This window comes from Harpia harpyja, chromosome 21 (genome assembly GCF_026419915.1).
Source record: "Harpia harpyja isolate bHarHar1 chromosome 21, bHarHar1 primary haplotype, whole genome shotgun sequence".
NCBI lineage: Eukaryota > Metazoa > Chordata > Aves > Accipitriformes > Accipitridae > Harpia > Harpia harpyja.
The window spans coordinates 9,336,473-9,350,954 of record NC_068960.1 but is presented as its reverse complement, the minus strand read 5'-3'; the positions used below and the strand labels follow the sequence as shown (position 1 = coordinate 9,350,954).

Sequence of the window (14,482 nt, the reverse complement as noted above, 5' to 3'; positions counted from 1 at the left end):
GAGGTGGGATAAAATGTCATAAAGAGGTGGACTTGCTGCTCTGTATACATCTGTTCCATCTGGAGCCAACAGCTCATCTGGGAATGTGCACATCATAATACTATTATTGATTTTTCTGTCTCTTGTAGGAGGGAAATAATCATTAAAAAATAGTTCTGATGGTTATCATCTTCAAAAGCCCCCATATATCTGCTTTTGTGCCATGAAGATTTTACTTGAATTTCAAGTGTTGCAGTCCCCACGGAGCATCCAGACACTCTGCAGATTATTCCACCAGTATCACAAGACTTTTTCACCTTTGAATTTCTCAGATTATGAAGCTATCAGCCGTTGTGAACAGGAAGTACCTGAGTACTTTAATTTTGCAAGTGATGTGCTGGACAAATGGTCTCAAATAGAAAAGGTAGCATTTCTGACCCTGTAGATTCAGTATTTTTAGTGAAAGTGTGCCCCTATCCCCAAAGTCAAATCTAAAACTATCACTGGCTTCAGTGAGACCGGAATTTCCTCCCTTATTTCTATTTTAACATCATCTCACGTTGCAGAGAAAGGAGAGGCAATTTGCTTTAGCATCAGAGGGGACGTGGTGCTTTGTCTCTGTGATTCTCATTCAGTGAGAGCAGTGTGTGCAGTGCTGGGTTCGAAAAAGCCTCCAAGTAATTTATGAGCATTGCAAATCAGGTAGATACACACACCAACTTATACGTGCCTTGGAAGAGGGCTCTTTTAAACAAAACATGCTTATATCCCTGCCCTAAAATATGTAACACTATCAGATTCCACTGCCTGGAGCATCCCAAAATCTCTGTAAGGAACTACAGGAGTCTCAGAAGTAAGCAGCATGCTATTTACCCTTGCGTTGTGTATAGGAACGAAAGGGACCATCAAATCCAGCTCTGTGATGAATAAATGGAAAAGGAGATGAAATTAAATGGAGCTTGGAAGAGCTGGGTTTCCTGTCCCCAAAAGTGGCCAATGTGCTCTCTGGGCCATGCAATCTGCAAAGAGGAGACCAAGTTTTAGTGATTCTACCCCGAATCCCAGAGTGATGGCTGCTGAACATGGCTTGTATGCAAACAGGTGACTTGCATCATTCTTAATGGTCTGTAGATTGATTGTTACCTTCTATGCCAAAAGTTGGTTAGCAATTCATTTAACAATTACATTTCTTATTTGACTTTGTAGCTTGAACATTTGACAATCAAAGGGGCTGACAGGGGTAGTCTCTCATGACTGTTGGAATTACCTTCACCATTTTTCTTTCATTTTCTGTGGCTTGTGTTGATTGGGTTAAATCAATTTGGTTGTGTTAAATCAATTTGATTTAACGTCAACAGACTTAAGTTAAAGCTGCGAGTGTTTGCTGCCCCAAAGTTACACTTTCTACTTACATTGTGCCTGGAGCAAAGGATCTCGCAGAAACAGAAGCTGTTTTGTACTGCGCATCTGCATTCAAGTTCAGGTGTGTGGGACTTGTTTTACCTTCTCATTTCTGCATTGAATAGTGCTGGTATTCAACAAATCAGGAGAAGCTATAAACTGATCAGGACTGAAAGTGAAAAATACCCAATAAAGTTACAATTTCATTGCATGTTTGGATGTTATCATTATCCAAGGGACAACACAACTGACAGCACAAGACATTTGCTATAGATTGCTGGCTTCCAAGAATAGGTGTATTATTACAACTGATGTGCTTGCTCCTGTGGTGGACCCGGTTGCATCCAAATGCCAGTTTCTGAAAATGAAGCTAATTGTATCTGAGAGCAGCAGGGCCGAGCTTCAGTGATTTGCTTAAGTAAGCGCCTTCTACTTTAACTCCATCATAGTTATCTCGAGTAGATTTCTCATGTTGTTTAAACACAGTTGTGCACTTGTGTCTCATTAATGAACTAGATACCTTTGAGGGGGTGGGAGAGAAGGCAATTTAGTCTCTCTCCTATGAAGAATAGCCAAATTGCTAATTAAAAAATAACTACAGTCTTATTATGTCTAGGTTTGTTATATATGACTATGAAATAATATGGAAAAATGGACAGGAAAGCCTCTTTTATTGACAGCTGTGGCCTATTTACATTCTAAAGCTCAAAGAAAAATATTCTGTACAAATTATTGCAATCCATATTCCTAAAACTTGATGATAAAAAGGCTAATGTGAGTAGCTTTTCACTATGAAAGGCCAAAAAAGGGCACTGCAAAATGAACCTAATATGTTTAGGAATCCACCTGCCTCACTGCTGAAAAGCAGTACCCAACAGCCAGCTCTTCACTGCCGCGCATGGGACTGTGGAAGGAGAGGCGAGGCAGAGTGGGGAAGGGAAGCAAATACCCTGCTGCAATCTGCTCAAGGCCCTAGGTATGACTTTACCAGCCGGTATTTTGTTAAAAGCATCTTTTTAGCTAAAACCATTCTTTCAAGGTGGGATCCAAGCTCCTCAGTCACTTTAGGAGCTTTATAAGATGTACCATGTGTTCTCACAACCACAGGTGTCTGCACTAGCATTACCTGTGCAGCTCACTGGACAGTCTCACTGTATTTCCATCTGCTCCTTCAAACAATTGCCCACTTCAGTGTCACTAAACTGGAAGACAGAGGAAGCAGTAACACTGCATTCTCAAACCTCCTAGAGCTACTAAAACATTGTCAAGTCGATTTGATGAATCCTCTTTCATGCTGGGCTAATATTCCATGGCTCAGTTCCATGGCAGAGGGCAAAATTGATTTGATAAAGCCTAAATACCGTCTGGAACTGCGTCAGTCCTGCAGAGGCTGTCACTGGCGGTCAGGCAGGTAGGCTGTCTGGTTTCCCCGGATGACTGCCTTGCAAAGTGCTGGCTGTCTGGCCCCAGGGTTGCTCAGCTGTCGGGCTCCCAGTCTTCCCAGAGCGTTAGGCTGCTGTCCTGCCTGGCTCCCCGTCTCACCAGATCAGTGGCAGCCTGCCTACCTAGCGGGCTAATTGCCCAGACTTCCCAGCTCCCCATGGCCGCGGCTGCCTTCTGACTGCGAAGCCGGCCAGGAGGCTGCGGGGCTCCGGAGTGAGGTCCCCGCGGCAGCCAGCACAGGGAGACGGCTGGCCTGGGGAGACAGGCTTCCCACACCCCACCTTGCAGGCATGGGCAATGCTTGCATGCCAAGCAAAACCTTTTTGAACATCAGTCCTGGCAGAGAAAAACGGTTTTGCTTTCTCATCCTAGTAAGAGATGAGAAATATTTCCCTGTCATGTGCCAGACGACCAAGAGTTTGAGCCTCCCCATACTTCCCAAACATGAGGAGGATAATTAACTAGTGGGACCACCCACCAAAAGAAATAGCGGGTCCTCACTCAGCTAATCACATTAAGGCTGGAAGATATGCTTTCTGGAGGGCACTTTGGTCAAACACAAGATGCTGGGCCTTTTGGTGGTTGTTAAGGCGGCAAATAAAAGAGAGCCAGTTGGCATTTTTACTCTGGAGAAGGTGGACATGAAAAACAGTTGACAAGCAAGATCAGCAACACTTTTAATACAGAACTAGCAGTGCAAGAGTGAGGGGATGTTAGTAGTTTCTCAGCCCTCAACTCTCACTATACAAACAGTCCTTCATATATTGGGCACAAAGAATCCAACCTAAGTGTGCTGAATAACACCAGCCACTGTTTCATATAACCTTTTGGGTTTTTTTAAGGGCTGCCCTGGTGTCCATAACTGCATGAAGACAAAAAACCAGGATCCAATGGCAATCTATTTTACCAGTGACAGCACAGGCTCTCCCAAAATGGTTGAACTTTCCCATGGAAGCTTTGGTTTGGGGTTTTTTTTCTCTATGGAAGGTAAAGTATTCAGCTAATTACAGCTTTACAGCTCTGAAATGTGAAGCTCACAGAAGACGTTTTGTATGTGACAAAATTATGATAGATGATGAGGCTCCCACAATACTGTACGTGCCATTTGTTTTGGTCTCCTCAGCTGAATTGTACCCAGGAAGCAAGGATCGTGTTCGATGTGGTATGTGGCTCCATTTTAGAAACTACTTGCCTGTTAATCCAGGCTAAATAATGAGTTAGGATACCGCTTGATTTTTCTTTATCTTTGCCATCAGTATAAAGGCTAGGCAAAAGGCATTTATTTGAGCTCTTGAGTTTCGAATCAAATTTACCATGCCTTTCTAAGCAAAAAACCAAACCAAACCAAAACAAAAAAACCCTCACATTCTTAATTTCCACTTGCAGACTCCCTTACATTGGCCAACTTTGTCTTCAACAGATGCTGGATGAATTTGATTCCCTCAGACGTGATGCAGAACATGTCAGACACTGCTTGGCTAAAGGCAGCTATTGGGAGTGGGTTTGGTCTGTGGTTCCAGGGCACATGTGTTTTTGTACATGCCATGCCACAGTTTGATCTAAGAGCAATCTTAAATGTAAGAACACCATGCTCACAATGAACAGTTACTCATATTTCATGTTGTTTTCCAGGCAGGCCACAAAACTAAGCTGCTTAGGTTTATGGGATTAGCTGTTTTAAGATGGCATGACCACAAGGTGATTTTTCTTTGAAAAGGAATATAATACAGGAAGGATTTTGCAGCATGACTCTTGGGCACAGGATATTACCAGCTGCTTCCGATCAGTAGGAGTTACTGGTATTACTTAAAGCTCTCTCCTACTGTATTTCACTATTGAAATTATAAATGAGCTGAATTATATGTAAATTAATACTTTAATTACACTGCTGTGACCCTTAAGAAAGGCAAGTCAGTACTGGAAAACACTGAAGCTTTGAGATTGGCTTGTTCTTAAAAGAAATTATTTTCAAGCTTCTCAAGCCACTCTGAGTTTTAATCTAATAAAAAGGGAAGAGTGCTGTTCCCAAATGGCTCAAAGCACCTATGTGGAAAAGTGTACGCTCCTAACATGTGGGGGTTATGTGGAGATTTTAATCCCATTTCATTTCCTTTCTAAAATGGTAGTTGCTGCTTTGGTTTTCTTTTTTGTATAAATGTCTTGGCCTTGCAAACACCCACCTGCAGTGTGCATGGGGTTTGACATCACTGCACAAAATGAAGTTTGATAGTAGAGGCTGCTTTACCCATGGTGTGGCTGGATTGAAGGCTGGTGAAAGAGAGGTCTTCCCCTTACTTTTATTTATTGCTACCTGTCCCTCTCTCTGAGCAAATTTTCACTGCAGGCAGAAGTGACATTAAAAACAAAAAAAGTAAGGCTTAGCTCTACCTGAGTGACTGTGAATCATCTATCTGCTGGTGTTACAGATGAGAAATAAAGGTGTGTCAGAAAATAAAGGCTAAGCCGAGATCTTTATTTTTCTGGCAAGGCACTCATGTCCTGTTTTCTGTCCCAGGTAAAGAAGGATATATAAATTTGCCAGTCCAAAACAACCTTTTAATACAGCATGACTAGCAGCTCGCCCAGAGGTCATGAAGACTTGGCTCTGTGCAACAGGCCCTTTGTCAGGACAGCTGAGCGAATTGCAGCATGTCTAAAGATTTGCGACAATCCATTTTAGAAAGTGTGGGGCTAGATAAAAGACTGACACAAGCAACATGTTCAAAAGAAACCTGTAATTTTAGGTGCCTCCATTTTGAGGTGCCTGACTTTGTCCTAGAGTGAGATGTGGGCTTTACTGAAGTCCTCTGCAAAACTTACATTGCACCTCCAGGGCCAGGGTTTCATACCAAGGCATGGTACTTGTGCTTCAAGTGAGCATCAGGACAAATTAGGTACACCAGTGATTTACCACAGTCCATGTATCAGCTGATGTTTGGGGCACTGTAACACCTTTCCTGAATACTGACAATGACAGCAATTATTTTGCTTTCCATGTAAGTGAGGTTACAATCAGGTCTTGTAATTTGTGCCCTAGTATGGATTAAAAAGGAATAGTTAGCAGCAAGCTTTTTCCCAAAACAATATTGTTTAACCCTTTTTTTTTTCTTTCATTTGTCAGACCTTGTGCAGATATCCAGTGACCACTCTGTGCAGCGCCCCAACTGCCTACCACATGCTGGCACAGCGTGACCTCACCAGGTACCGCGCGTCTCAACAAGTGACTGTGCCGTGTCTGTTCAAGCTATTGCCTTGCTCTTTAACAGTCATTTCTATGGGTCCTCGTAGCCACTTACTTAAACTCTCAGAGGGGTGGAAATTCTGTGTTGGAGGCAGGGGCTGTGAGGAGGCAGAGCCTTTTCCTTAGCATTGCAGAGAGAGGTGATGAAATCCACCCCTCAGGTGCCTCCAACCCAGAGCAAATTTTGCCCTGAGGTGTTACAGACAATAAATGGAGGCTAGTATTCATCCCTGAAGGCACATGTGTGGCTGCACTGCCATCACTGCTGTGCATCTTTGCAGCTCACCACTGGCAGCCCCTTTCCAGCCCCACTCCAACTGGAGCTCTAGGCTTTCTCTCAACCCTAACCCTAACTCAAAGAGTGTCCGGTGTATCCTGAAGTCATGGGGTTGGACACATGGATGTCAGGGAGAGCAGAATTTGTCCCTTTCTGTCCTCTGATACTCAGCAATGTCTTCTGTCTATGAAGGTATGCAGTCAAGACACTGAAGCACTGTTTGACCAGAGGGGAACCACTGAACCTAGAAGTGATGGCACAGTGGAAAAACCTAACAAACAGGATGATCTATACAGGCTACGGCCAAACCGAAATTGTACGTTCAGTTTTTTTGTAAAGGGTTACAACTCAGCTATCACTTAGGGGACTTAGATATCGCATTCCTCTTGGTAAATATGGAACTCAGCCATATATATTTGACTAAAAGAAAAATGGCATTAGAATACGTGGCAATTGCCTACAAGAGGGTTTATTGTTTTGCTTAGAATTATGGCTTGTTTATGATACTGCTTCTAAGACTACTTAAGCTGTAATGTATCTTGAACTTTAGAGTTCAAGACTCTCAGTGAAGTTCACAAATGTTTTGGCTTGCACAGATGGAAGATTTAGATTTTATGTTAGCTCAACAGTGGGCATAGTACAACAACAGGAACAGCCTCAGGAATGTCCATGAAAAATACCTGGGCTGGTTGTCTTTTCCAACAGGCAATGATACGTGCAGATATGAAAGGAATGAAAGTTAAGCCAGGTTCCTTGGGAAAGGCAGCTCCCCCCTACGATGTTCAGGTGTGGTGGTCCCCTTTTCTGTTTGCTGTTGATTTCATAGGAAGTAAAACACAAGAGAGTACAACATACTGTACAAGTTTCGGTACCATACAGTGGTATTCAGGGCAGGCTGACATTTTTGGTTGAGCTGTTGGCTGATGGTTAGTTTTAGAACACGGCTTTCTTAAAATGGGAAGTTATAATCACCCATTTGCCTTTCCTATTGCAGATTATAGATGAAAATGACAGTGTTCTGCCTCCTGGGAAAGGAGGAGACATTGCTATCAAAATGGATGCCAAGCGGCCATTTACTTTTTTCACTCAGTACCCGGTAAGCCAAAAGTGAATTTGCGGAAAGCCAGTTCATGCCTGCAGTGTGGTATGTATTTATACCAACAGGAGCAGGTGCAACGCTAAAGAGCTGTGGCTCTTCTTGACTTGACAGTGTTCCAACTTACGAAATTTCCATTCTCTCCCGCATTCTTCTGCAGACCTATTGTCTGATCTTCAGTTCTGTATCTGCCCTTGTGGTAAATTTGCCCCTCTGGAAGAAGCAAGCACAAGCTCTTTGTCATGGTTTAACCCCAGCCAGCAACTAAGCACCACACAGCCGCTCACTCACTCCCCCCCCACCCAGTGGGATGGGGGAGAAAATCAGGAAGAGAAGTAAAACTCGTGGGTTGAGATAAGAACGGTTTAATAGAACAGAAAAGAAGAAACTAATAATGATAATGATAACACTAATAAAATGACAACAGTAATGATAAAAGGATTGGAATGTACAAATGATGCGCAGTGCAATTGCTCACCACCCACTGATCGACACCCAGTTAGTCCCGAAGGGGCAATTCCCCTCGCCCACACTCCCCCCAGTTTATATACTGGGCATGACATCACATGGTGTGGAATATCCCTTTGGCCAGTTTGGGTCAGCTGCCCTGACTGTGTCCCGTGCCAGCTTCTTGTGCCCCTCCAGCTTTCTCACTGGCTGGGCTTGAGAAGCTGAAAAGTCCTTGACTTTAGACTAAACACTACTGAGCAACAACTGAAAACATCAGTGTTATCAACATTCTTCTCATACTGAACTCAAAACATAGCACTGTACCAGCTACTAGGAAGACAATTAACTCTACCCCAGCTGAAACCAGGACACACTTACATTCAGAAACAAGCAATGAAAGATACTATGGGTAGTGTCCAAAGAAGAGACAAAAGTAATCTCTAAGCTTAAGGCTTCTCAATATTTACAATATTTAATTGTTGCTTGTTCAACAGGATGATCCAGTGAAAACTGCTTTCACAATCCATGGGAACTTCTATATCACTGGAGACATAGGGAGCATGGATGAGGATGGATATATATGGTTTATGGGGAGATCTGATGATGTCATCATCTCCTCTGTGTATTTTAGTTAAAATGCCAAGAAATGTCTAAAAGAATAACTATACCTCTCACCTACTCAGCATTTAATTTCTCTCTTCTAGGTATTGTATCGGACCATTTGAAACAGAGAGTGCTCTGTCATTGAGTCAGCTGTTGTCAGCAGCCCAAATCCCAACAGAGGGGAGGTAATTAGTGGCCACTCTCCTATTCATAAAATGCTTTGTGTGACAGACTCAACTTCCACTGAATTCATAAGACTTAATGTAGCTATACAAACTTTTCCATCACTTTACCTGAGGGGAGCAGTAGTTTGTGTATCCTGTATTCCTTTTTTTTTAATGAAAATATAATCCTTAGTTTCCTAAAGAACATGATGCTGAATGTGAAGGTGTCTCTGGTAAGAACTGATGTACACTTTGACCCACCGCCTGGAGAATTATATTCTTTACTTTAACAACATATGTTTACAGAAAAGGCCCTGGCACGTAAGAACTTTAAAACAGTCCTTTAAAGAACTCTTACAAATTTGGAAGCAGAATTTTAAACTTTGATCATGTATTACTTAGGACCTTTACTAATGTAAGGTAGAAACAGTCTTTTGTCCTAATTTTAGATTTGCTTACACAAAAGCAAATTTTGCTCTACTGCGCAGGTGTGACACAGCAAGCTTGTATTGCAGGCAATACTCACTCATTCTCAATCAATTGCCTCATTTGTTAGGTTGCTGTAGTTTAATGAATGCTGTATTTTTTATTTTCCCTTTGTAGGTGGTAAAAGCTTTTGTGGTCTTGTCTCCTTCCTTTAAGTCACAAGATCCAAAGAAACTGGCCTGTGAATTGCAAGATTGTCAAGAAAGTCACTGCTCCATACAAGTACTCCAGAAAGGCAAGTAAACACTAGTGTATTAAAAAAAAAAAATCTCGAACACCTATTTTAACCATGGAGAGGCTAAAACCAGAAGATTAGACTCAGTTCAAACACAGTAGCAAACAAAAAAAGCCCAAACATGTGCTGTGCAAGAAAAATGTCAAGTATTAATTTAAAGATTATTTTGGAAAATAGTAGATACAACACAATCTAAAAGCAAATTAGTTATTTCCCCAGTCACCAAATTCTTATTTAAATTAAGTGGGATGGAGACCTATGCTGTTCTGAAAGAAAGTTTATAAATGAAGTTTGCTCATCTTACTTTTTTCCTCTTTTGAATCAGACTGAATTTGTCCAGCAGCTGCCAAAGACAATCGCCAGGAAAATGAGACAGAATGAACTGAGGAACAAGGAGTGGGGACAGATTTAGTTTTGATAAGCAATCTAAAAAAGCCTATCCCTATCAATTTCGTTCATAATGGAGCTTTTCTGTTACAACTACAAGCACCAACATAGGATTATATTTCACCCATTAGGCAGTGATTGTGTAATAATGAACAAGGTTTAAAAACTCCAACTGTTTGGTTTTTAAATGCTTGTGTTCTTGCTTAAAAAAAATCAAGCAAACACACCTTCCAGCCACTAACACTTTTCAGAATTACAGTACAAGTAGAAGTGATTACCAGGTGAAGGAGCAGTGTGTTCATTTTAACTCAAAAGAGGTTTATTAATGAAGAAATCGTGACAGTATATAATGAAGTTCCCAGAAATGGCCACAGATCTTGCATGCATCCAAATTAAGCTCACTGCTTGTATGAATCTTGAAAGCCTCAAGATTTAGGAATTACTGAACATTCACTGTTAACACATTAAGTGCAAATTATGAAAAATCAGAAGTAAAAGAATGCGGACATCTTTAAGACTGCAGCATAGGCAGCATCTAAATGTCAGACACAGGCTTGACAAATGGATGGTAGCTATTCAGCAGTTTCTTCTGAAGAACTGTAGGTCCTGTAGGCACACAGATGAGTGAGAGAGAGAAGGAAAACAAACCACAAACTATCCCTGAGTCTATCTTTGTCCTTAGTAAGATAAGCAAGTAGGCTGCCTTGAATCGTGATCACCGACATCAGCCACCAATAAACATTCACAGTTGGCCGTCGTGTCTGGTCTCATATAGTTCTTTCCTGTGTGTGACCTAGACATTGCTGGCTTTAGTCCACACGCAAAAGGCTTTAAAAGTTAAAGAAAACACCAATGGAGGTAAGAAAGCAGAGTTTTAATAAATGGGTGGTAAAAGTAATTTTAATTTTCCAACTTCTAAAACAATTTTGAGAGAAGAGGAAAATATAAATTAAACACTATTGAGAGACTTGACATCCTTTTCATTAAACCACGACAAGTAACAAGTGGTGTTCTTCAAGATGAGTCTTTTCCCATTAGCAACCCACAGATTTTATGCTAGAAATGAAATACCAAAGCTAGACAGTTGTACAGGAAGCATCCTCAAAACTCTACTGGAAAGCAGGTTATAGCTGCACTGGTTTTGGTTGTTTTTTTTAAAAGTCACTGGGATATCAAAAGAGCTGCTGTAACAGACAGACAATAGAAAGACTCACTAACGTTACTTTCAATCTGAAACAAAATTAATACCGTAAAGCTAAAACTGTACCAAAAATTATTCCCCTTATCCAGTAGAGCATAATGGAGAGCTTCTTTCATAAGAAGTTTCCAAGCAGTATTTAAATTCAAATTTTGAGATCTAAAAAACAAAAAATAAAAACAACAAAAAGACTTTATAAAACCACCAAAGGATTAAGTCTTTGGAAAGAGCAGCAAAAGGCTATTTGAAGGAAATTACTCAAAAGGATTCTGTTCAGTGACTACAGCATTTTCTATAAACCCATAACTGCTGTATACACAGCTAATGTAAACACACATGTAGTTTTTGCTAAAACCATCTGCAATGCCTGCACTGTACTTCTACTGTTCTAGAACAGTCAAATCTATTACTCTAAATCGTCTCATAGTGTTCAAGTAATTTGATCATAGCAGTTCTTACCATTCATTTTCAAGACTTAGCATATCCTTGTAGAGCGATGTGTGTGTGTATATATATAATCATCCATCATACAGGAGATGATCAGGTTTAGCTCATTGTTGTTCACACAGAAAAATGTACCTTGAGTTCTGCAGTCACACAAGTTCTCATATCACTTCCTTAAAAACCCTCTGCAATCAACTGTCTTTTTTTCAGATCTCTCACTTCTGTCAATACTTCCTGACAGAGCTGATTCTGCACTGCCTTTTGGATTCTGTAGCCATCAGATATAACAAAGCAGAGTCACTATATGTCAGGATGGCCACATTTACATATGCATGCACAGACTCCTGCTTTTTGTACTAGGTAAAGGCAATGCAGAACAAAGCCGTAGAAGAATGACAGCAAGCTTCACCAGAAAGGTGAAGCACTCTTGAACACTCTTACATCTGCTGTAACATCAGCTCCACCTGCAATGAGCATTAAAATTCTTACACGTGGATTTTAATAACAAGATTTCAAAACAAAACCCACTCTCCTCTTTAAAACACCCTTTCAGAACTCTAGGGCAACTTTAATAGGTTTCGATTGTGTTTACCTTTCCCTTCTACCACATTTTCTACACTGTCAGTGCATTGTTCCCCTTGGGCTCAGCTTCTGTTTCACCTTGATTCTTGTTCTCTTTTACTTCTTCTGAGCTCTTCTCCTCCTTCTCGGTTTCTGGTTTTACTACCTTCGAGTTCTGTTCTTCTGTCAGACTTGATGGGTTTTGTAGTGCATCTTCTTTGTTGCTCTTCACCACCTCCTGTAGATTGTATTTTCTGAACAGAACATAGTCTCTCACCACACTCAAGCAACAGACATTTTTTATTATTTCCACCACAATTGTGTATTGTGGGTTATTAAGATCAACTTTGTTTTCTGGATTGAGGCTGCCCACAATTCCTGCAAAAGAAAATGTAGTTTAAAAGATGCTGGAAAAACTTTTTCAGAGCGTAAGCATGCCCTATTGAAAGGACAGAGAGAAGGCAACATCCCCCTTTATTGTAACGAATTACTCACTTTTGTAATTGCTTAAAATAGCAGAACAGAGCAGGACTCTTGGATTATACCACCCACAGGACTGAAGTAACTGAAAAACTATCCCACTGCAATTACCAAGAAACAAAGTATTCGAGTAAGGTGGAGCTATTTTATGGAAATAGTAACACATTATTTCAATATAGCATCCATAGAGAAAGCCTGATAGCAGTAATTTCAAACCACATATAACTGGCACTCCAAATTATATTCAACACTGTACTCTCTTCTGCTTGTTGTCTCTCAAGACATCAACACCAACAAGGAACACTGATGTCAAGCTTTTTTAAGTCTTCAAGAAGCTTTTGTAATTCAACATACAGATTTTAAGCAACAAATACGTACACCCATTAAGACCACTTTCAATAATCTGACGTATGTTACACATGCAATTGTGGGCTGCTTATATACTTGTTCTTAGTTTTGTGTGAAATCCATACATACCTGCCAATTCCTTAATTACTTCTTCCCTACTCATATGACTGTTATTACGAGCTTTGTAAACAATCTGAAAAGTACCCTTATTAGGGGCTTTAAACCAAGGCTCAAAAAACGTTTCTGTGTATTTTTTCATATCCTCCATAAAAGCCTTGCAGGTTCCAGAAATGGGTAGCATGCGCAGAATAACTCTTGTTTTTTTCTTTTTAGTGGCATGCATATCCTTTAGTATATGGTGCACCAGGTTCTCAGGTTCTACAAGAAAAACAGCTAGGTATGAGAAACAAATTGAAGGCGCTTTCCCACCTCTTCCCCCCCTCGTAAATAATAAGCTGGGGAAATGCATGCTTGGCTGCACTGCTGCCAGCCTCCAATCCTTTTCTGTAAAGAGTTGTTTTACTACACCAGAATTGGATAATCAAAGATTATTTTGTCAAAGCAGATTCCTCTACCTTTAGCGACTGTGCTAATGACAAAATTCAGTGGCAACACCAAAGGGAACGGGAAACCCTGTATTTGTTTGGTATACATGAGTTTCTTGGAAGTCACGCTCTGTGGCCTGTTACTACCACTGTTTAGAGCAGTTTAACCCCACAGCATTACGCAGCATCAGTTGATATCCCACCTATGCCCTGGGTTCTGATGAAGACCACGTTGTTGGCACCACTCTCCACCGACTGGAACCGCCGCAGCTTCTGCTCCGTCGAGGCACGGATCTGGCCGACCTCCTTCTTCAGGGCAGCCTCAACGTCGTCCTCATCCTCCTCCCTCTCGCTTCCAGACAGCCGCTCCTCGTGATCTGAAAACTTCACACCAGGCACGTCTCTTGTTTGGTGAGTACCGAGCAACGGTACCCACAACTTTAAAACCACCAGCAAGGCACCACCGCGCCCAGGGGCCTGGAGCCGACGGGCAAGGGCCTCTTCTCCAGCCCACCCCAGGGGCTGCGCTGGGGTTTGCTTACAGAAACCGGCGTTTTCGTGTGTGTGGACAACACGAGGGGGTTTTTTAACGTACGGAAAGGCAGAGGAGGCCTCGCGGCGCTGCCCTCCCCGCCCCGCCGGCGTTAGCGCTGCCAGTCTGCGGGGAGGCAGGACCCGAGGGGGGACGGCCGACACCGCGCGGGGCCGCGCTCCCCGGCCTCCGGGCCGCGCTCCCTCGCCTCAGGGCCGCCTCCCGCCCAGCACCGAGCGAGCGACCGGCCGGCCGGGCCCGCCCGCACGCACCTGCTCGGGCCCGTAGAGCAGGTCCCCGTACTCGCCGAGGAGGCTGTAGGCCTCCCCCACGCACTTGCGCTCGTTCATGTTGCAGGTGATGAGGATGCCGCGCATGCCGGCCTCCAGCTGCCGCCCGCCGCCGCGGGGCCGCTTGGCCCGCCCCGCCGCCGCCGCGAAGTGCCCCTTGGGCCGCCGCTTCCGCGCCGCCGGCTCCGCCGCGGCCATCGGCTGCCACCCGCCGCCGCCGCCGCCGCGATGGCGTCAGCGCCGCGCCCGCCCCCCCAGCGCCCGCCGAGGGACAGCGCCGCCCCGCGGCCCGGCGTGGAGCGGCGGCCGCCGCCTCGCAGCC

The 14,482-nt window shown here is 43.0% G+C and overlaps 1 protein-coding gene and 1 pseudogene across 1 annotated transcript; one reads left to right on the top strand and one right to left on the bottom strand.

The window, feature by feature from the left end:
• Positions 1-202: 202 nt before the first annotated feature.
• LOC128135002 (acyl-coenzyme A synthetase ACSM4, mitochondrial-like) lies at positions 203-9,787 on the top strand (annotated as a pseudogene).
• An 828-nt stretch (positions 9,788-10,615) lies between these two features.
• THUMPD1 (THUMP domain containing 1) lies at positions 10,616-14,390 on the bottom strand. Its single transcript, XM_052773132.1, has 4 exons — positions 14,143-14,390; positions 13,542-13,722; positions 12,923-13,171; positions 10,616-12,343 (listed from the first exon to the last, which is right to left on the bottom strand). The coding sequence occupies exons 1-4, from the start codon at positions 14,356-14,358 to the stop codon at positions 12,018-12,020; spliced, it is 972 nt and encodes a 323-aa protein (XP_052629092.1). The 5' UTR covers positions 14,359-14,390; the 3' UTR covers positions 10,616-12,017.
• Between the last annotated feature and the right edge of the window lie 92 nt (positions 14,391-14,482).

Excerpts from the sequence above, each read along its gene's own strand:
- THUMPD1 (XM_052773132.1), bottom strand. The coding sequence starts at position 14,358 with ATGGCCGCGGCGGAGCCGGCGGCGCGGAAGCGGCGGCCCAAGGGGCAC. Across the intron at positions 13,723-14,142 it reads TGCTCTACGGGCCCGAGCAG|TTTTCAGATCACGAGGAGCG; the intron begins GTGCGTGCGGGC and ends CCTGGTGTGAAG. Across the intron at positions 12,344-12,922 it reads AGTAATTAAGGAATTGGCAG|GAATTGTGGGCAGCCTCAAT; the intron begins GTATGTATGGAT and ends TTTCTTTTGCAG.